This window comes from Drosophila persimilis, unplaced genomic scaffold (assembly GCF_003286085.1).
Source record: "Drosophila persimilis strain 14011-0111.01,24,50 unplaced genomic scaffold, DperRS2 tig00000124-arrow-pilon, whole genome shotgun sequence".
NCBI classification, from domain to species: Eukaryota; Metazoa; Arthropoda; class Insecta; order Diptera; family Drosophilidae; genus Drosophila; species Drosophila persimilis.
The window spans coordinates 108,752-131,480 of NW_020825294.1; the positions used below are offsets into that span (position 1 = coordinate 108,752).

General features: G+C 42.8%; 3 protein-coding genes across 3 annotated transcripts in view; 1 reads left to right on the top strand and 2 right to left on the bottom strand.

The window, feature by feature from the left end:
• Positions 1-9,310, bottom strand: part of LOC6593468 (guanine nucleotide-binding protein subunit gamma-e) — a 37,231-nt gene extending 27,921 nt beyond the window's left edge. Inside the window, exons 1-2 of the mRNA XM_026988050.1 lie at positions 9,256-9,310; positions 8,774-9,102 (exon numbers count right to left, since the gene is read on the bottom strand). The gene's annotated coding sequence lies outside the window, so the exon portion shown is untranslated. The remainder of the gene's footprint in view (positions 1-8,773; positions 9,103-9,255) is intronic.
• The window catches only part of LOC6593467 (borealin), a 43,612-nt gene extending 27,876 nt beyond the window's left edge, over positions 1-15,736 (top strand). Inside the window, exons 2-7 of the mRNA XM_026988049.1 lie at positions 12,152-12,644; positions 12,804-13,215; positions 13,283-13,880; positions 13,934-14,165; positions 14,282-14,473; positions 15,578-15,736. Of these exons, the coding sequence (XP_026843850.1) occupies positions 12,287-12,644; positions 12,804-13,215; positions 13,283-13,481 (969 nt within the window). The 5' untranslated portion in view covers positions 12,152-12,286 and the 3' untranslated portion in view covers positions 13,482-13,880; positions 13,934-14,165; positions 14,282-14,473; positions 15,578-15,736. The remainder of the gene's footprint in view (positions 1-12,151; positions 12,645-12,803; positions 13,216-13,282; positions 13,881-13,933; positions 14,166-14,281; positions 14,474-15,577) is intronic.
• Positions 15,737-21,421: 5,685 nt separating this feature from the next.
• Positions 21,422-22,729, bottom strand: part of LOC6593855 — a 96,617-nt gene continuing 95,309 nt past the window's right edge. Inside the window, exon 16 of the mRNA XM_026987154.1 lies at positions 21,422-22,666. Within this exon, the coding sequence (XP_026842955.1) occupies positions 22,635-22,666 (32 nt within the window). The 3' untranslated portion in view covers positions 21,422-22,634. The remainder of the gene's footprint in view (positions 22,667-22,729) is intronic.

Here is a 22,729-nt window from a genome sequence, read left to right on the forward strand (position 1 = left end):
GCTGTAACTGTCTGTGACAACTCTGTAGGGCTCTTGTACACAACTGTACAAGGGTTTTGCTTTGATATCCCATCGACTCACACTCGAAGCTATTCACAATTTCTGTCGAAATCCTTGACCGTCGCTCCCACTCCACGCCCCGCCCCTTCAGGCGCACAGTCATTCAGTCACGCACAATGCAGTGGAAACGATTGCATAAGCATCCGGGAGGCATGCCCCCAATCACTCGGTACTCAGCGCCAGCACCATATTCACATTCATTTCAATGGACGGGGGGCAGTGGGGGTCAGTGGGGGGCGGGGCAGGCGGTGTCCACTTGTTGCCCTCCTGCAACATTTAATCAAATCAATTTTCCGTTTTACACATGTTGGAAATGTTGCAGGAAAAATGCACCGAAAATTCAAAGCGAAAATTCTGCTATGCAAATCCATTGTGACAGAAGCCAAAAGATAGAGAGAGAAGGGGACTGGCAGAGGAGAAGAGGGACACACTCGTATATGTGTGGGAGAGAGAGAAAAAGGAAAAAAGAAATCTAATTGAATTTAGTTTACGGCAGTTTTTCGGCCCTTGGCCAAGCATCCACTTTCATTCCGTACGTCTCCTCCTCCTCCCGCCCCCTCTGCTAAATGCAGGAAAAGCTGAAAATTGGAACAACCCAAAAGCGCAACGCACTGGGTGGGCGGTGCCGAGGGGGTTGAGGGGGTTGAGGAGGGTGGCATACGTTTGATATAGTGCCAAGCAATGCCACGGAAACGATGTAAAGGCATCCATAGAAATGCCGACTTGCATTATCCAGATGCTAGATGGTTCGGGTTGGGGGGGTTTTCGGGTGGCAGCTGGCGCCTTTGTCTGGCATTTTCGTTAACACAAGGGCCTATGTACATACCGCCTAAAGCCCCGCCGACTAGGGTACCAATAGCACCTCCCCACCACCCACCGACTAGGGTCCCCGAACTACGGATGAATGACGACGCAAATAATTGAATAAACGATCAATAGGTGAACAAGTCCGTCCGTCCGGCGAGAGGAGAGCCCCCAAAAACGCGACTCTAAAAACCGAGAGTGGGCTAGGGGGTGGGGGGCAGGGAAAACCACCCGCAGCTTAATTGAATTACTGGAACTCCTGTTTCGAGTCGAGGAAAAAGTGCATTTTGGGGGACGTTCCACTTGGCTTTTACAATTTCATTCCAGCAGTGATTCGCTAATGAATGGAGTTTAGAGTTGACTTTTGTGTTTTTCGGATAGAGGTAGTCTGCGAGGTGCCTCTTTGGGGATGGGGGAGAGGTTAAGCGGTTGATTTCGATGGGGAGTGGGGGTATTAAGAGGGAGACCTTCGAGAGAACTTCAATTAGGGTCCCATTTAAGGAGTGAACGCTGCAAAAGCACTCTAATTCGAATGCATGACTGTCATTGGCAGTGCCCCTTCAACATATTTCAGCTTGTCATGCGGCGACACCTTGTCACAAAGTGTTCTGTTCGACAGGCAGATCATCCATCAATATTCCAATCGAAAGGTGTGATATTTACCCACTTGCAGGCAACACTTGCCCCGCAATTTATTATCCAATTTATGGGATAACAACAACTCTGAAGCCGGGCTAAAAAGGGTTAAGAAAGAAGATTAATTACCCGAAGAACACCTCGGGAAAGGAGCCCCTCAAGAAGTTGAATAACTTCAAGAGCAATTACCTAAGCAGCCAAGAAAATCAGAGCTCCCAGTCCATGATTGCAGCAGCCCCACCCTGCCGCCATGCAACATACCGCCCCCACAGGTAGGGTAGGGGAAGGGGAAGGGGAAGGAGAAGGGTAAGGGGAGAGCAATTCAATATACTTCGATAGCATTTGAAATCCAATCAAATCGAAACCGGCATCAATTTTTCATGGCCAACGATAGGAAGAGGGAGAGCCACCAAGCACCAGCAGCAGCAGCAGCAGCAGCAGCAACTCTGATAGCAATGAAAAATTATGAGGCATGTGGCAGTAACAGTAACGGGGCAAAATAAGCAGCAGCAACAACAACAGCCACTGTAATGGCAGCAGACCGACCCCTTTTGGTTTTTCCAATCGAAATGAACAAAGAAGGGAGCCAAAGGATCCGACAGGAGTCGGAGCTGAAGCCAAACCGAAGCCAAGTGGCATCCATTGATGCGTTAAATAAAAAGTTCAACTAAATATTTTCAAAAGCAAAAACAAAGCAGTTACGTGCCACAGATGGGGGAACACGGGGATCGGGATTGGGTGAAGGGGCGGCTGGGGGCTGAGGGCCGGGGGTTGGCTGTGTGTGCAAAAGTGTGGCAGAGCAAAAGTAATGCAAAGTTTGCACACGAACCAGAGGGCGGGGCGGGCAGGGGATCAGAAGTTGAGCAAATAAGCAATAAGACAACAACTAACAAGTGAAAACTGTCTGTGTGTATTTGTGTGTGTCTTTATGGGTGTGCAAGGGGGTTGGGGAGTAGTCTACCCAAGAGATATCCCGTATACTTGCATGATACTTAAGGACAGGCATATCAAAGGCTTACTGGAGATTCCTTGAGCGCATCTTCAGCTGGCTTTCTATCTTCTTTAAATGGTATCTACATATATCTTTATAATTATCAATGGAACCGATAGACTTCTCTCTATTTCAGTTGATAGGCAAGAAATATAGATAGAAATATGGAATAACCCCAGACTCTGGTATCTTGTACCACGTTTGGGCGTTTGGATGACCAATCCAATGGCTGCCTTCCAAGTCACAGACAGTTTACGGGGTATAGACGAGTCGAAGCGATCGTTGCCCTGCCTCCGCAGACAAGAGTCCTCCCGCCTGCCCTCCTCCCTGGTAGGTGTTCCGTGGCAGCAGCCTCCACATCCTTATCCCCCTCCACGCCCCAGTTGTCAGGTTTTCTATCCCTGGGCCCGGGACACGTACACAAACATTTCATGGTTCAATAAATTTGCTGCCGAGCGTACCGGAAACTTTGCGAAAAATACATTGGGAAAAATGTTCGTTGCAATGTGGGAAAAGGCAAAGAAATTATCTGTAGACCAGAAAATGCCATGCCCCCATGCCCCCCTAAAACACATCCCACCATGACACCTGCCCACACACACACACACACATGCAAACACATACACAGCCAGATACATCGAAAATTGCTAGAATGTGTGTGTGTGTGTTTGTGGGTGTCTGTGAGAGAGCGTCGCCTTCGTATAATTTTGCAAGCGAATTTTCTTTTTGCGCTCTTTTTTTTAGATTTTTTTTCCTTTTTACAATCATTTCAGCTTCGTCCTTTTTTACTGCAATTTTTTATTCGTTGCAATTTTGTGGGTTTTTCCGCCTGCCATGTTCGGCCACGCCCTCTGATTATATGTTTTGGCCTACTTCGAAAGGCGTTGATGCTAAATTATGGCGTTATTTTTTACCATTTTGCACCTCCGTTTCGGTTGGGCAATCATTTTGTTGTTGCTGTTGTTATTGGATGGTGTTGGTGTAAGTTGTTGGAGTTGTTGGTGTAGCCTTTTAATATGTTCCGCAAATAGCAATTAAAAATGCAGTTAGGAGGAAAGCAGAGCAAATGGAAACGGACTTTCAGCCAGACGTAATTTATGGTTTTAATTAGAGCCAAACAAAAAAGCAGATGCGATTTCTTTTATTTACTTGTGGATCTTCGAAGCGAAGGACATCAAGGGATCCATCTAAGGTTGCAGTCGGCCTTTAAGGTTTGCACGAAAAAAAGGCCTCTTGGGTTCGAATAGTTAGCAAATATTTTATCGTATGAAAACAGAAGTTACTGCTGAATGACATTGTCGTAAAGATACCCACAAAGACCCCACCCCACCCCAAGGTATCAACTGAAAAAGACAAATATTTTCGTTGCTAACAAGGCCCGAAGGCACGTCTTTATGGCCAGAGTTTTCATACCAAATAAACTGGTCGAAAGAGTCGCAAAATTATTTCACCTTCAAGAGAAATTCTCGCCCCCCAAAGCTATAGAAAAATAAAACCCTTCTCCGTTCATTCAACATTTATTGAGAGAATCCAACGACAGACAGATAGGCAGACAGACGGACAGACAGACCAGCAGACAGAAGGACAGACGGGCAGAAAGACACTTCTGTTTGGTTTTGGACCCCGGTCCTGGTTGCTGGTTGCTGGTTGCTGGTCAAAGAGGTGGCCATTAAATATTTTATTATTACATTTTCTAATAGTTGGTATAAAAGAAAGTAAACCATAAAATGTCGCAATACGAGTTGGGGGCTGTACAATTTAATTTATCAAACTTCTGCTACGATGCACATGGAAGCAGACATTGAGACAGACAGGGGGGCGGGGGGACATAGGGACAAAGGTGGAAGGAGGAAGGACGAAGGACAGATGGCGAGAAAGAGACCACCGACACTGCACGGAAACCGGAAGGAGGGAGCAAATTTTGTGCCTGCACTTCCGCTTAGAGTCGCATTTGTGGATCGTGATGGGGGCACCATACCATCCCCCTCGTAGTGGGAGGCGGTTTCAATGGGAGGGCGGGACGGAAAGTGGTTGCTGTGGGGACTCCGCGGGTGGCGGGAGGCGGTTGGCGGGTGTTGTGTTGTGTGTGCTATTTATAATGCGACAGACCAACCAGACAAACTATTATACGAGTACTCTCATGTACAAGTTTATTAGCCCCGCCGTAATTTATGGCCTGTGCATCATGGATACTCGTACTCGTATGTATTACAGTATTTCCCGTACAATTTTAGTCGTTTTACGAGAGTACATCACACGCTTAGGCTCCGCTGGCTGCGACTCTGTCGGGAATGGAGTTTTATGGCGGAAAGTCGCATACAATGTGCGGATTTTGCCAGATGGAAGAGACCATTTGTGGGATTCGGCGAGCCAATGACAGATTTTAAAGGACTCGGTGGCAGACTACTCTCATTAGGATGTGCCAATCTACTTTCCTTAGAAAGTTCTTCCTTTTACTCCCTCTTAGATTGATTAAATCTCTCATGGGGCTTCTTACCTAGAGAAACCGGAAGGGGCCCTATCCCATGGATGCCTGTTTCTTTTCTATCCTTGACTATTCTCTTATTAAGCCAAACAATTCCCCTATTTGTTTCATTTCAAAGGAAACCTTTAAGATCTCATCGCTTTTTCCCCTCCGACAGCAGGGCTATTCAAGCATTAAGCCACTGCCACTGCCACTAATTAAAGCCAGGCCAAAAAGTATAAAAAACACACAAAGTCGCAACAGCAGCACGCTCTGCTCTTCATCATAGAACCACACTCCTCTGGTGATTCCTTCCCTCCTCTGGGCCAGCTCTTTGGAAAGTCTGGAACTAATGCACGCCAATTTTCAATACAGAAAATCGAACTTTGAAGTGGACGCCTCGTCTCGCGTGGCTTGATGGGGCAGGGATCTGGGGAGTCTGCAGCCGGCACATGGCGTGCATTTCCACCAGTATTTTGCTTGGCCGAAAACTCTTGAAACTATTACCGGGGAGCCAACGGGAATGGGGTGGGGGGCCGGCGACTCTGAGAGGTTATTCCGAAGTGGACGAGGGCGTCACTGACACCGTCGACATCGAGAACAGAGCCGCCGGATCAGGGCAGGGGTGGAAGACGGTGGAAGCCCATTGAGCTCTCCTACGATGGAAACGAACGCGTTTTGTGCGTGTTGAAGCACGCAAGAAATACAAAAATATGAAAAAATATATATATTAAAATATCGTTGCATACTTAACGGCGCCGTGGCGCGTGGGGGGGTGGTGTCGGGGCCTGTGCCTGTCCAGCACTTTACCACTTTTTATGCTCGGCGATAAATTAAAATTTTTATTAACATACTTTCTCTCCAGCTAAAGAGAGAGAAAGCAGGAGCAGGAGGAGGAGCAGAGACGGTAATGGGAGGAGGAACCAGGTCCAGAAAACGTCAACTTGTCCGCCACTCGACTCGACGACGAGTAGGAGTGGGACTGGGACTGGGACTGGGAAGATTGGGGTCTTTGCAGGGGCTCTAGCTGCCAGTGGTTCTCTCTTTTATGACTTTCGCCAACGCACGCTAAAACTGACCCACCCACCGACCGTACCGGGCCGTACCTCCATTCTGGCGGTGCTCTTCTCCACGTTGAAGCCACTACAATTATAATTTGTTGATGCAGGAACCCAAGGAAATTCATTTTTTTATCTCTTCAGAGGGAGGGCCAAAGAGCCAGGAGGCGTGGACAATGTTGGGGCTGCATTATCTATGCATTATTGTTGCCTGCCCGGCCATTGGCCATCTGCCGAGTGCCGACTGCCGACTGCCGTCGCAGCAGAAAATAATATTCTATTAAATTATGTATACGTTTTTGTTAAACTTCTTCTGGAAGAGATTCTGCTGCAAAGTCGTGTCCCAGAGATAGTTGCAAATTGCAGCTAGCCGCCAGAAGACGGAGAAGATGGGGTAGATGGAGATGGGTACTCGTGCAATATTCAAATGGGTATCAGTTGGGATTACTTTTCTATGGGAAGTGTGTGTGGCAGGAGCTTTAAGGCTTAACAGAATAATATACATAATTATCTGCAGCAAGAGTAGAATGAACATATGATATCCCCACATCATGGGGGCATCCCAACAATGAGGATTCTCTATGGTTTATTTCGATATCAGAATCCCTAGCGATTGCGCATCTAAAATCCCATCAATTATTATTTGTTGTACAACAAAAAAAATAGCCTTCGCATTTAATTAAATATTAAATGAAACATTTATAATTCCGTGGTCGTGCTTAAACGTGGACAACGGACGCCAGTGCGGAATGCATTGTAAAGCCCCGTGTTGGGCCCCGTACCTGAAGGAATATCCTTCGAACGGCACGTAGGCAAACAGCCCCTGCCCCGCCCTGCCCTGCCCTGCCCTGCTCTGCCCTTCTCCTGCCGGAATGGTGAATGCTCAGTGCGTTGGAATGCAAATATTTTCCACTATAATTGAAGCGCGACAAATGCGAATTGTGAGCGATGTGAATGTGATTGTAATTTCGATTTCGATTTCAATTGAGGGTGGGAGCATCTGATTGGGGGAGGAAGGGCATGTGAGGGAATGCGGAATGCAAATACGCAAATATGGAATGCACATGCTTCAGTTCAATCATTCAATTTCCAAGACAAACAAGAAAGGGATTTATTAAATTCAAACGAATAATTACAGAGAAAGGGAAATGGAAACACATTTAACAAAATTGTTTTTTAAATGGATGAAAAAACATTTCCTGTTTTCCTATCTGTGGGGGTCCGAAGGTTTTGATACCCTTTTAGATATACAACTTTATGATATAGGCACATAGTTTCGGACAGTCAGACAAGGCTATATCTGATCAGAGATGGCTTCGCAGATGCTCCTTTCTGCATTACTTTACCGAGATTTGCTGAAAACCATCATACCCTCTGGAAGGGTGCAATGAATGTAAAACAAAATGGATGGCGTGATCATAATTGCCGCTGGACGTGAGTAAAAAAATAATAAAAAAGAATATAGGATAATAATTATAGCAGTAAATTGCAGGGGCAGACAGAGGCAGCGGAATCGAACAATTGTCGCACATTAACCGCAGATGCGCTCATTCTGGAACGGGATTGAGATGGGGATTGAAATGTGAAATGGGGAGGGGATGGGGATGGGGATGGGGATGAGAATTTGGATGGGCAGGGATAATGGGATGATGTTCGGGGTCGTGTCAGGCCTGGGATGATTATGTGTGTGGGTTCATCGATCCCCTCCTTGCTGAATGACAATTTCAGTGCACTTGCACCGAACATTGAACATGGGACAAGACAAAGGCAGCCGCAGGGCTATTAATTCCTTCTGTATTTCTGTATTACTGTATTCCTGCAGAGCTGTCCGCCCAGCAACATTATCGTTTTCAATTTGTGAAATTTATGGCCAAAAAGGCTGGAAATGGGAATGAAAATGGAAAATGACATTAAATGCGGTTTAACATGCCGAACGGAGATATTGTTAAACAGAATTATGCTATGAGGATGCGGATGTGAATGCTGATGGACAATCGAAGAGTGGAGCCCACCACGGCAGTAAGTGGAATGGCAGCAGAGAATTAAGTTTCGAACACTGAAAACCACTCCAGTGGAGCTGCAAAAGGCCCCAGAAATTGTCATTTTATAGGGGAAATTGAAATGTTTATGACGTAGTTCTGACGGAAAATACTCAAACGAGGATGGGAATGCGGATATAAGTGGGAAAACATGAATGAGAGATTGTTAAAAAACCAGAGAGCTGAAAAAGCCATCACACCTCTTCAGAGAACGTTCTTCAAACAGATATGTATATATATATACAGCGGTATCTATAGCGTCGGTCCCCTCTTTCTCTCGCGAAAGCTCCCAGTATCTTATCGTATTCTGCAAACCAACAACAATAATGTTCTTCTACTCGTACGTGGTGCTATCTTATCTCAGGGAAACCAATTTCTATATGAATCAAGATAATCGCACTGAGATATGTGTTTGTTTGTAGTCAGTTAGGTCTATGTCTAGGCACTGAATTCATTCTCGTAGTTCAATGAAACGGAATCATTGTATTTTAAAGAAATTTCTTTGCGACCTGTCCCCTATTCCACCTGTCTCCCTTGTGCTTTCCCCATTAAATTTGTTGAAATATTTGTGACAACACAGAGGTTCTCTCTTTTCTTAAAGAGCTTCGCTTCCCTTCAGCATTTTTTCAGCACCGTAGCGCAGCTCCCCCAACTCCACTTGTGTTCACTTCTACTTCTATATAGACCGTTCTTTTGTCTTTGATATCCACTATCCACTCACCAGACACAAGAGTTGATGAATTCTGTCGCTTCGCTGGGCGCAAAAAATGGACGAAGACTTCCGAAAATGCCAACCGACGACGACCGCACACTCACCAACGGATGTGTGTGGTGTATTGGTGACTTTTCCAATTTGAATTGGTGAGCGCGCCAAAAAGTATGCAATGCACAAACTGGGAACTCGGATGTCTTGTGGGTCTGCGATTCAGCGGTCGACTGCGGCGGCCCTCCGGTGTCGCTGCCTGCTGCTTTCTGCTGTCTGCTGACGGCGATGGCTGATGGCTGGTAATGTGATTAGTTGGCTCGTCTATCGATGGTTCTCGGAAGGTTCTGTGTGTGAGGGCGAGTGTGTGGGTAAATTTTAATTTAATTATGTCGGCGCTGCCTCTCGGCGTTCGCGTTTCAATTACGAAAAGCGGCTCGCAGCGGAAGCGAGAGGCAGCCACTGAAGACACGCACTACTAAACAAAGAAAGCAACTAACCGACGGAGGATGGTGCTCCAAGCGATGGCTAGGAACACGGACCGCCCTCACGAATGCGTCGAATGAATGCGAATGTGGAATGCGTACGATGTGCCTGTCCCTCTACCTGGCTCCACTCTGGTCCTGCTGGATGACTGGCCGGTTCAAAAATGCAACTGCTGCCGCTGCCTGCGACAAGCGACTGCCTTGTGTTGCACACTACAGGACCCACAGCGGAACGGAACGAAACGGAATGGCACTGAGTGATTTCCTGTGTTGCATACGCCAGGGCGCACGAACGAAACGAAATGTTACCCCGCACGGAGTGACTTTCCGAGCGAGCCACGAATGAGTGCAGCCTGCAGTTTGAGTGTCCCCGAACGGAGTGGAATCCTGCGACACGTACTCCCTGCAACACCTGTGGGAAAGGCGAGAGTGTGGCAGAGGCGGCTGTTCCTTCTTTATCGGCATCGAAGAGGGCCAGCCGAAATTTTAATTGGGTTTGCCCAACTAGCGGCACACAATTCAATAGCTTCGCCCGATGGGGCTCATTAAGTCGGAGGGTAGTAGGGTAGTAGTGTGTAGTTCCTTCCCCCTAGGCAGGTGGTGGTGGAGGGGGTCGAGAATTATATTAAAAAGCCATAAAGTTATAATGATTGCCTCAGGCACACCACCCCCACTTGCCCAACTTTCGGGGTAGTTCCAATGGGTTAATAGCACCCATATTTGGGAAATGTGAAACATTTTCACTCGCTCGTTGCATGTCGTGTCTCCATGTCCTTTTAAGAGCCGCAAGCTGTCCCAACTCCCGGCCACACTTGTGGTTAGCCATGTGGCAGAACGGCCGCTATGGCCTCTACCTGTTACCTTTGCCTAGTGGGTGCCTAGGGTGGTATACGAGTATAAATACATTTTGTGAACATAAGAGAGGTGTTTTACAAAGGCGTCGTTCCCATGATAGGGATTCTTACTCAGGATAGATTTCTGCTGGATGTGCAGGGCATCTGTAGTCCTTATATTCCTCAGCTGCAAAACTCCTTGACTTTTTGCACTTTGTACAATGATAGCGCTTCGCAAAGATGTCGCTGTCTACTCCACCTGACGGGCGACACAGTGACACCGCTTAAGGGAGGACTAAGTACACGTTAGCGCTGGGAAGCCCCTCTATCCTCAATCCGCCGTCCTCTATCCGAGTAGGAGTCCCCTGACATTGTCTGGCACCGTATCCCCTTCCATATGTAGGTGGGATCCATTTACATTCAGCATAAACAGCAGCCGGGACAATAAGCGCTTCGCCCGCACTGCAATATGCAACAGTTGCTGGCACGCAGGCTGCGATGGGACGCACATTTGTAAGTAGTGCTGTTATCTATCCGTAAAAGTCGCTTCCGCTTTGCATTTTATATGCTTAACGCATCGTTTGGTCCGCGTACAAATTGAGTTTCAGTGTTGTTGCAGGTCCTGCAGTCTGCCGCTGCTGCTGACTGAATGGCTGAAATATTAAACTTGCAGCATTGATTGAGAATGCCGTTTGACATCATCCTTTATCACTCATCCAATTTCATCCGATTCTGGCTCTCGCTCCACAACCATTTCGGTGGCTTTAAGCGAAGCAGAGAGACGAGCCAATTAAAACTTCTGCCCGGGAAACTTAATTGGGAAAACTCTCGAAATTATGCAATTGTCATAAGTACTCGAGGGCTACCAGAAACGGGGGGGAGGGATAGACAACTGGAAAGAGAAAGAATGGAAAACTATCAACTGCAGCGCCTGCGGTGCGTATTATTTTCACATGCCTCGCACAGGATGTGCTGCTGTCCACGTTCCGTGCAGAAGCCCCCCAAATGCTGGACGAGCATGACAAAAATGCTTTTGATTTGTGTCCCATTCACACAGACGCACATGGGTGGGACTGGGACCCCCCACACGAGGCTCCGAGGCTTATTAGAATGTGTGCGCAATTGTGGGGCGAGTGGGGGCGACCGTCCGTCCTGGAGGCAAAGTGCAAGTGGCAAGATAGATAGGCAAACAGAACAAACTGCCACAGAATGCAATTTATGCGTGTGCTGAGGTGGCGCCGGGGTTAGAGCGGGAGGCAGCAGCCAAATGGGATTGTGGCTGTAATTTTTGGGGAGCGCTCCGCTTTTCAATCTTGAAATATGAACCACCTTTGGCTGCACGGTGCTCATAGTTCCGTCTGAAAGTGAGAATAGGGAATATATATATGCGATGGTACATGCAATTCCAACATCTGAGGGTATGCACAGTTAGGCTATACCTAATTCACCTTTGTTAATGTTTAAAACCATTAAAACAATCAAAATATTTCAAATTTCTAATAATTTGCGATCGCTGCAGTATAGTAACCAGACCGTTAAAAAATGGTCTATCTGCGCTGCCACCTGCCAAAACTATCGCGACAGCTTATCGATGGTGTTATCGATTATACAATTGTACAATTTCTAAAATTAATATCGAACTTTGTCAGTATATTTACGGTATATTTTTAAAGTAAGACGGTATATTTCGGTATTTCTGAGGGTCGGTCACACCTTATACATGACGCTAAAAATGGTTCCGCCTTTCCTTTCCTTGATGGCGCACCAGTGTGACCGTTTTCGGTATTTTTTAGGTCAAAATTGAACCGACGGTATATTTTGTCAATTTCATCTATTTATTAAATTTTATTTTAAATGTTATACAGAAATCCAATAAAAGCAATTATTTGAATTAGGCCAATCAAGTAGAAAATTGATTCATCAATCGTATTAAATTCTGTGGGCATGGCCAAATGTTCTATATAGCTATTAATATTCGATGGAATATCAAAATTGAGGAATATGTATAATAGAACTTGAGCTCGTCAGTATATTTACGGTATATTTTAAAGTGATACGGTATTTTTGGTTTATTTCAGAGGGTCGGTCACACCGTATACATGACGCTAAAAAAGGCGGAAAAACTCGAAAACATTGCTCACAGAAAAGTGAAAATTATTGTAAAAACTGACTGATTTGATATAATTTCTAATATAATTTAAAAAGCCACAAAGATGCCACGCACTAAGATACCAAAGAACTCGAAGCGAAACCGCGACGTGGCCAATCGCGAGGAGAAGGTCCGCTTGTTCGAATTAAAGATGGACTCTAGTCTGATGAGCATCGACAATTTGGAAATCGCGTACTTGAGCGAGGTGGACAACAAGGTGAAGTCGGTGCTTTCGGTGATTCAGACCGAGCTGCGTGACATGAAGATGTCCGAGATCCTGCACTTGTTCGGGGAGCTGAACCGCTTTGGAGAGTTCAAGGCCAGCGATCAGACGCAGATGATAGCGTCCATGTCGGCAAGCACCAACACCACGGGCGGCCAAGGAGTGGCCCTGGCCAGTGGCGGCAGCCGCAACGACGAAGGTCAGTTTATAAAGATCGTAATTCTCATGTTCTAATGCATTTTATTCTAACTGGTGCGCGGATCTCTCTAACTTAAATTTGCTTTCTAACCTTTCATCACACATTCCATTGCACAAATAACATCACCACACAACATGCTGTGCCGGTCACTGTATCTAGGCTACCTTACAGAGGACAGTAGCCTGGGAGCCAGCGGCGGCAGCATGCTGGCCGTTTCCACTGCTTCCATGCTGCGATCCGCCAAGGCCATGCGGACGCCCGGCCCCCTACACTCGGCCAGGGCCCGTCGTGCCCGCCGTAGTCGCTCGGCCTGCGGGGAGCTGAGTGTAATCCACTCGGCCAAGGCGACCTCTATCCCTAGCAGCAGCACCAATGCGAATCGGATGTCTCGCAGCAAGATGCGCACTCCGATGTCCGCGCGGCCCAAGGCTTTCAGTGCCGATCGCACTCCTCTTAAGCTGCACAGGGGACGCACCTCATCGCCCTCGACTCCGCCAATGGCCTTCCTGCGCTACCCTAAGCCGGGCGAGGTGGCGCTCTCCAAATTTGGCAGTCCGATGGTGGCCCAAGTGTGAGCACTGACTAGAGAAACGTTCGAAACAGAATCGCAATTCAGTACATGTTTTCCATATCCACAGAATGCCGGAAAAGTTTGCCAATGTAAACATACCCATTCGGAATGGTATCCTGAGCTTGCGACCCAAGAAACTGGAAGCAGGCGAGGTCGAATCAAACCTGCTGGAAAACCTAGACGAGAATACCTTGAATCAGATCAAAACGCTGCACGCCAATTTGCAGATGATTGTGAACAAGGCCAGCCAGGCGGGCTTCAAATAGTGGCCCCTTCTAAATAGTATCTAGACGTAATCAAATATCATTTATTTTAGTATGTTTCGTTTAAGTTCAGTTCGCAAATTATGCACTAGCTATTGCTTATTTTACCCCGTTTTTATCCATCATTCAAATCTATAAAAGTTCTAATATATGTTCATCCGTTTATAATTGTATTCGTTGGGATTATTGTAACAAATAGCATAATTCATAAGTCAATCGACAGTAGAAAGAGAAAGATTCCTCGCACCCGACTTTTGGCAGGTCGTCAGGCGCTGCGCACCAAGAGGAGAAGGAACGCCTGGCACAAGTCAAGGCCGAAAGTGTTCCAAGCATCAAGCTTATCCTCGCCTGGACTGACAAGCATATGCTTGAGATGCAATTATCGAATCTGAAGCGGAAAGGGTGAGTGAATGCAAACATTTTTAATATTACCGACTCGCAATTATTTCCTTTAGTTCCCGATCCACCAGACGTCCGATTACTCAGCAATTCGGTAAGCACCGATCGCGGACGTTGGCGCATTCGTGATTCCTTCCAGCTGCCGCGCCCAATTGTACAATCGTTGGACAAAGGACCTTTTAAGCGTGGAGGAGCTCCCAAGAAAGTACCACCGATCACATTCGTACGTTGGCCGCGTGCCGGAGTTGTTGTTCTGCAGCAGCGGCAGCCCGTAGCAGCTTCAAATCGGTAAGTGAATTCCGTTTTTGATATAATTTGAATGATATGAAACGACTTCATTATCAATACTGAAGCAATCGCTAAGCTTTTTTTTCATAAATTAATTTTCTTCCTCTCTTCACCAGAATGCACAGCAGGAATGCGGTGCGGAGGAGTACATACCCATCAAGAAGGGCGTGATCACGGTGTAGCCCCTGCTCACCGCGAATTCACTCAACCAAGTGAAGACTTTGCTAACCAATCTAGGAATGATTGTGGACATGGCCAACAAAGTGGGGAAGATGTAGGATGTATGGAGATCGAATTAACAATGACAGGTAGCTACATTTTACGCTTATTTCGTTAATATTTTATTTAGTCTTTTTCATTTTCTCATTTTCAATGGTTTTGTTCAGTTGTTAAACATTAAGTGAACGTGTGTCTGTTGTTCTTGTTGCCGTTTGTTTGTTTTTTGCTGTTCGCTTGCGTTGGTTGTATAATTAATTAATAAATTTAATTATCTTTATATATATATGTATATATATATATAGACGTATGTATATATATCGATTTTTAAGTACAAACATAGCGTACAGAAGTTCCGTTTCGTCTCCACTAATTTTTAAATTGTTTAAACATTTTGCTATTGTGTTGCATGTGTGTATCTGTGTGTCCGTGAGTGTGAATATTCCCTCGTACTTGTGTATGTATTTTGTTGAATTAAATTAATTTATTTGTATTCTTTTTAATGTAAGTTCAATTGAAACTTCCCTTGGGTTTCGTTTTCTCTTCATTTTCCAAGAATTGTTTGGATTCAAAAGATGTCTGCTCTTATACGAAAGTTACATTTACACATATACAATGTTAAATATAAAATTATCATTAATTCTTGAATTAGTGTGTATTTAGTGTGGAATTTAGCATTTCCTTCTTTTCCGTTCCCTTTCCCTTTGGTTCCTACTCGTACATAAGGTGAAAATTCATATATTATCCAAGTGTTAGTGAGTGAAGGGCGTCTCATGTCATATACATACATACATACATACATACTTAGTCGTAAGTTACATAAAAATACAATACATAGCAAAAAGGTACATATATATAGACTTAAAATATGCATCTTTTTTGTTTACTTTACTGAATTATTCCATACAATTTGTAGAGACAAAGACAAACATATAAACAGTGACAGTGACAGTGAACGAACAGTGACAGGTGACAACAACATAACACTTAGTTTTTCTCATTTTGTAACATTCATTATGGCTTCTCGTATGCGGGGTAAATATTCTGTTTGGATGGGTTTTCATTTTGTAAAAAGGTTTCAAGAATATAAATTATTCAAGGTAGGGCGATCCGCTGTCAAGCCAATCTATTTATCGCTTAGAACTTAATATAAAAATCTTTCAAAATAATCTATTTTCAATTCATTTTCTCCACAGACTACGCCCTGGATCACGACTTCGGACAGCCCTCAAACCAATAAACAATACCCAACAAAGATGTATGTAAGGAATGAGTGGATAATACATATTCCTAAATATTAAATAAGTTTCAATAGGTAAAGAATAGAGAATTCATATGTGACAATTTGAACTTAAGTTTGCTTGCTCCATGCGACTTTAATCATCCCACCAACTGCGCTTTATCCATCCCTTAACGGGCCTCTAACCTAATCAATAATCAGTTTCGATCCTACGCGCGTTCCCTGAACGCATCTAACTACGCTACGGCAGCCTCCACCAACCTCACTAAACTCGACCGCTACTTGAAAAGTTTTTGTCTCACTTTTTAATTTTTTCGTTCTTGGGCTCATCGTATGCCTATTTCGTCGTACGTTTTTCGGTCTTTCAACTCTTGTTTCCTTTTTTGTTTTAACACAGCCAATCAACAATGCCTTCTGCTCCTCCTCCTCAACTAACGTTTTTCGTTCCCTTTTTTCCTGTACAGAATGATGAATAAATTATATGAAAACAAATGAATTTCTGTAATCTTACGTATGAGTTTCTGTAACTTGTTTGGTTTTTGTTTTGTTTTCTATGTTGTATTGCTCTCGGATCTTTTATGGTTCATGTTGCGTTCGTACAAATTTCTAATCTTTTTATACAAAATTGTGCTAGTTTTGCTATTTCGTTTACAACTATTTTTGTAGGCTGTTGCTTTAGAATTCGTTATAACTTGTTAAATGCTAGTTTATATATTTGTTTTGTATTTCGTTATCCTTATGTTTGGGCACTACTCATTGCGGTTCAGGGCGTCTTTTGTATTTTGTATTTCGTAAATAGTATTTTTTTATAATATTAAGTTTTTAACAAATCTTTGTAGGCATTATGCACGGGTACAGGGCGTTGCATTATTTCTTTTGTATCTCTTCTTTCGGTTATAATCCTCATTCATCAGTGTGTGATTTTGGTACAAATTTTATGGTACTAGGTTGCATAAAAAAGAAATTAATTCATAAGTAAGTATGACTGTACAATAAAAAGGAGTAAGTACGTTCGCTACAGTCTCGATTTTGAGTTACCCGCTATGCAGATTCAAATCGGTTGTGGGAAAACCAAAAGGGCCAAGCCAAAGTCCTTGCTCAGGACATGTAGGGATCGCAAATGATCAGGAGATTTCAGAAATGCCCAAATCGGATAAGAACGTTAAAAGGGCAATATCCTTATTGTCCTTGAAGCCAAAGTCTTGGACCGATCGGAGACATTCTCGTGATTACGAGAAGGCATGGAACGCCCAGATCGTTTAAGGAATGGCGCAGTTATAGCTATTTATGACGTTTGAAAGACAATGTCCCTATTGTCCTTGATGCCAAACTATCGGGGATATTCTCGCGATTACGAGAACGTCTGTCAAGTTTAGGCCGGATAAGAAATGACGGAGAAAAGTAAGTATATTTGAGGGGAAAATATCCTTGATCCTTGATAAGGACTATCAAGTCAAGAATGTTTCCCCGACTACGGGAAGGCGTGGCACGCCCAGATCGGTCAAGAAATTGCGCAGCTATAGCGATCGATAACGTTTGAAAGGCAATGTCCTTATTGTCCTTGATGCCAAACGATCGGGGATATTCTCGCGATCACGAGAAGGTGTGGCATAACCAGATCGGTCAAAAAATGGCGGAGAAAACTTAATATTTTTGAATGGGCAAAGCATCCTTGATCCTTGATAAGGACTCCGTTGAACCAGGGACATTTTTCCGATCACAAGAAACCTTCGCTCGACTAGATCGGCCCACTAATAGCCGAGAAAACATAATATTTATGGCTGGGGATGTTTGTCTTTATCCAAGGATCAAGGATGTTATTCCGATAGCAGGAAGCCATGCCACGCCCAGATCGGGCCACAAATAAGGGAGAAAATGAGACATATATGTCTGGAGAAAATATCCTTGGTCCTTGGTCCTTGAAAAGGACTTCATGAAATCAGGGACATTTTGCCGATCACAGGAAGCCATCGCACGCCCAGATCGGACCATAAATAGCGGAGAAAATTAATACTTTTGATCCTTGATATCCTTGGTCCTTGAAAAGGACTTCATGAAATCAGGGACATTTTGCCGATCACAGGAAGCCGTCGCACGCCCAGATCGGGCCATAAATAGCGGAGAAAATGAATATTTTTGATCTTGGATGTCCTTGGTCCTTGAAAAGGACTTCATAAAATCAGGGACATTTTTCCGATTACAGGAAGCCGTCGCACGACCAAATCGGCCCACAAACAACGGAGAAAACAAAATTGGCTTATAACTGTCTTTAAAAATGTAGTTCAAGAAATCACCGATAGGGGCGCCACCGTACAAAGGGAAAAACCTCGCGTCAAACGGCCAAAATCTGGATGGGATACCAGGCGAACATAAATCAGCAGAAGGTAACTGCAAATTTGCGGTCCCCCAAAAGTATGCAACATGATTTTTTTGCATTTCCTACAGTTGCTTGCTGCTGATTTCTGTTCCCCTGGTATCCCAGCCAGATTTTGGCCGTTTTCTCCGGTATTTGTGGGCCGATTTGGTCGTGCGACGGCTTCCTGTAATCGGAAAAATGTCCCTGATTTTATGAAGTCCTTTTCAAGGACCAAGGATATCAAGGATCAAAAATATTAATTTTCTCCGCTCTTTATGGGCCGATTTGGGCATGCGACGGCTTCCTGTGATCGGCAAAATGTCCCTGATTTTATGAAGTCCTTTTCAAGGACCAAGGATATCAAGGATCAAAAATATTAATTTTCTCCGCTATTTATGGCCCAATCTGGGCGTGCGACGGCTTCCTGTGATCGGTAAAGCGTCCCTGATTTCATGAAGTCCTTTTCAAGGACCAAGGATATCAAGGATCAAAAGTATTCATTTTCTCCGCTATTTATGGTCCGATCTGGGCGTGCGATGGCTTCCTGTGATCGGCAAAATGTCCCTGATTTTATGAAGTCCTTTTCAAGGACCAAGGATATCAAGGATCAAAAATATTCATTTTCTCCGCTATTTATGGCCCGATCTGGGCGTGCGATGGCTTCCTGTGATCGGCAAAATGTCCCTGATTTCATGAAGTCCTTTTCAAGAACCAAGGATATCAAGGATCAAAAGTATTAATTTTCTCCGCTATTTATGGTCCGATCTGGGCGTGCGATGGCTTCCTGTGATCGGCAAAATGTCCCTGATTTTATGAAGTCCTTTTCAAGGACCAAGGACATCCAAGATCACAAATATTCATTTTCTCCGCTCTTTATGGGCCGATTTGGGCATGCGACGGCTTCCTGTGATCGGCAAAATGTCCCTGATTTTATGAAGTCCTTTTCAAGGACCAAGGATATCAAGGATCAAAAATATTAATTTTCTCCGCTATTTATGGCCCAATCTGGGCGTGCGACGGCTTCCTGTGATCGGTAAAGCGTCCCTGATTTCATGAAGTCCTTTTCAAGGACCAAGGATATCAAGGATCAAAAGTATTCATTTTCTCCGCTATTTATGGTCCGATCTGGGCGTGCGATGGCTTCCTGTGATCGGCAAAATGTCCCTGATTTTATGAAGTCCTTTTCAAGGACCAAGGATATTTTTTCCAGACACATATCTCATTTTCTCCCTTATTTGTGGCCCGATCTGGGAGTGCGACAGCCTCCTGTGTTCGGAATAACTTCCTTGATCTAATGAAGTCCTTATCAAGGACCAAGGACCAAGGATATTTGCTCCAGATGAATAGATCTCATTTTCACCCTTTTTAGTGGCCCGATCGGGACGTGCGACGGCTTCCTGTGATCGTAAGAAAATCCTTGACCCAATGAAGTCCTTATCAAGGACCAAGGACGAAGGATATTTTTTCAATAATATATATTTTCTTACATAATTAGTTATCGCGGCTATTAGTTGGGCGATCAAGGAGTACGACGGCTGCCTATGATCGGAAAATTGTCCCTGATTTGGAAAAGTCCTTAGCTCGGAATAGGGATATTTTCTCCGTTTATAATTATTAAGGTTTCTCCGCCATTTCTCGACCAATCTGGGCGTGCTATGGCTTAATGTAATCGGGGACCATCCTTGATTTGATAGTCCCTATCAAGGATCAAGGACATTTTCACAATCAAAAAAATTAATTTTGTTCTCTTTTTGCTGCCCTATTTGGGCGTGCTACGCCTTCTCGTAATCTCGAGAATATCCCTGATGGATACTTTATCAAGGCGTCGTCCTAAAGTATTCTATACTTTTTAAATAAACCAAACCCCAATATAATCTGATCTGCCTGAAGGTTTCAGAGGGTGCGTGTAGCGGGTACGAGTACGAGACTGTTGAATAATAACTTATGAACTATTCGATTGAATGTTCCCTATGTACAATTAATTAGGGGTAACTTATACGCTCAGAAGTGCTTTGTAACTTAATGAATTTTATAGAACTTCACATGCACTTAAGTAGGTAAAATACGTATCTTTAAAAAAATGAAGTTCGCTTTTCATTTACGTAAATATTTCATGTCAAAGAGTTAGATAGCGTTTAGAGTTTTAAGAGATATTTCTGTTTTTCTCCATGATGTTTATACCGTTTGTAAATATTCTGTATTTGTTGTATTTAAATATATACGAATTATTTCAATATATTTTGTTAGGCTTATAAATTAATTAATTTCATTAAATGCTTAAATTCATTAATGCACTTTATATGTACTTTTCGTGTTGCTGTGTGAAATTTGCTATACTCTTATCCCATATAAATATATATTTATGTATATGTATATGTATATGCCGGTATATGTGAATAACTTGCATTAAAACTATATATATTTAGGTGTATATATATATAATATATAATGCTAAATGCAGTATACTTGTGTATATTTTGTTGTTTTACTTTTTTTTTTTTCTTTCCTGGTTTGAGGTTTTGTCAGTATCAAAAACTAAGGGAGAGCTGAAGGGAAGGCCAAAAATTGGCCCTAAATTGATTACCATTTCTGCATTACCATTTCGTGTTTCAATTTAATTTCATTAAATGTAGCCTCTTAAAGAAGAACCCAAACCTATGCTAATTATATATATCTATTTACGCGTGACAATTGAAATTTAGCTAGCAGCGTCTAAAAAACTAGTCTCTTAATTAGTGAATACTTTAATCTGAACTGGTTGCAATCTATTTACAATTTATCGAGTAAGTTCGTTATGTAATTCGCGGATTTATTCGGGTATGCTCAATACTCTTACGAACTTCTAATTATTATACGTTTTTTGAACTTAACGAGAGGTATTTCTATTTTCCCAAGTGTTAATATCGCCTTTTGTCCCTATACATATATCGTATGTGTATCGTATGCATGTGTTTTATTCGTGTTGTTTGTCGTTGTTTCGGTGCACTTCTTTTCAGTATTACAATTTGTCAAATCAAAGATTACTAGAGATGCAACAAAGTGGAAGAAATTAACATAAACGGAGAAGATAATTACATACCTGTTTTAAATATATGTTTGCATATGTGAATTTTTATTTCGGGCTTTGCAGTTTAAACAGTAATTTAATAAAAATATAAACTAAATTTATATCAATAATATTTGTATAGCATTTGTTTCGTTTCTTCTTCTTTTAAATAATATTTATAACGATTGAACCCAACTTAATAGACTTAATAGATTTAAACAAAATCAAAATCAATAAAAAATTACAAATAGAAAACGTGAAGCTTGTGCCTTTGAATCGCCTTCGCGCACAGAAGTGTTTCTTGAAATTGTGTCTCATATCCATACACAGGTATACATATAATTGTATTACATATTACATATATGTATTTAGTATATATATATATATATATAGTATATAGTATATAGTGTATGCATACTCGTACAAGCTAATATAAAAATGGTTAAAATTACAAATTAGTTTAAACAAAACCTGTAATATAGCCTTCACATGAAATTGCAACGCCGACTTGCTTTGCGCGCTTTGCTTTCTCGCTTTGATATAAAAGTATTTAAGAATAATTACAAATACAATTTTAGACGAGCATTAACTAAACTACGAATTAGAGTTTAAGACGGCGCAACTTAGCAAAATTATACAAATATAGTGAAATATATACAGATAAAGGGATTTGTTTTTGTTGTTTCCCTAGTCGCGGAGAAAGAGAAGTCGATTATCGAGAGTAGGTCAAAAGGAGTCCTGTTTGAAGTTGTTTGAAACAGTTAAACATATTGTAAAGCAAAGCATTGGCATGCAACAAATTAGCAACATTTAGTATATAAAATTTAACAAATTATCACACTGAAAAAAATTCAACACTAATTTTAAATATACAAATTCCATACGTACGCATACGAATGCGTATGCGTTTGCGTATGCATGTGTGTGTTTGTGTGCTATATGTATGTGGTATGTGGTATATGGTATATGGTTCTCCAATCAAATTGTATACATTCTGTTGTCGCTTGTCGCTAGAGTCTAGAGCCTAGCCAACGCCTGTCCATACACGTTACATCATATCATATTGTATAATATTTTTTAAATATACATATATCCATTTAACAACATCTCGGAACGCGCCCATTCTTTCATTATTTATGCTTCTGCTTGGATTTCCTTCTCGTTTTCTCTCTTTTGTATATATGAATAATAGCTTTAGCTTATACCTAAGCTTTATCTTTAAACGTAATAAATATGCATTTCATGTATCATCTTTTTTGTGTGTTCAGCTTTTGCAGCTTTTTCTGTATCTGTTTCCGATTCCGTTTTGAAAATACATATTTAACTATAGCGTGTCTGGTATTTATGGTTTTGCAATTTCTTTTAGACGAGGTTCCCATTTTGCATTTTGCTTTACAATTAATATTTGCTAGTATTATAAAATAAATATATTTATGTATATATTTTTTAAATAGTGCTGCTAGTAATTTTAAATTAGATTTACATGCGGCGCCTTTTGCTTCTCCTATTCTTTTGTTTTTCGCTAACGTGTCGTTTGTTTAGAGCCATAAATGCGTGCGCCAGAGAAGTTGCTTTTCCTGATCCTTGGGTCGTGCCTTAGGCACTTTAGGGTCACCTCGTGGCACTGCTGGTGAAGAAGTCCGCTGTGGGGGAATACAAGCTTTAAAATATTTCCACAACTACATATGTATATCCTGGTTCACTTA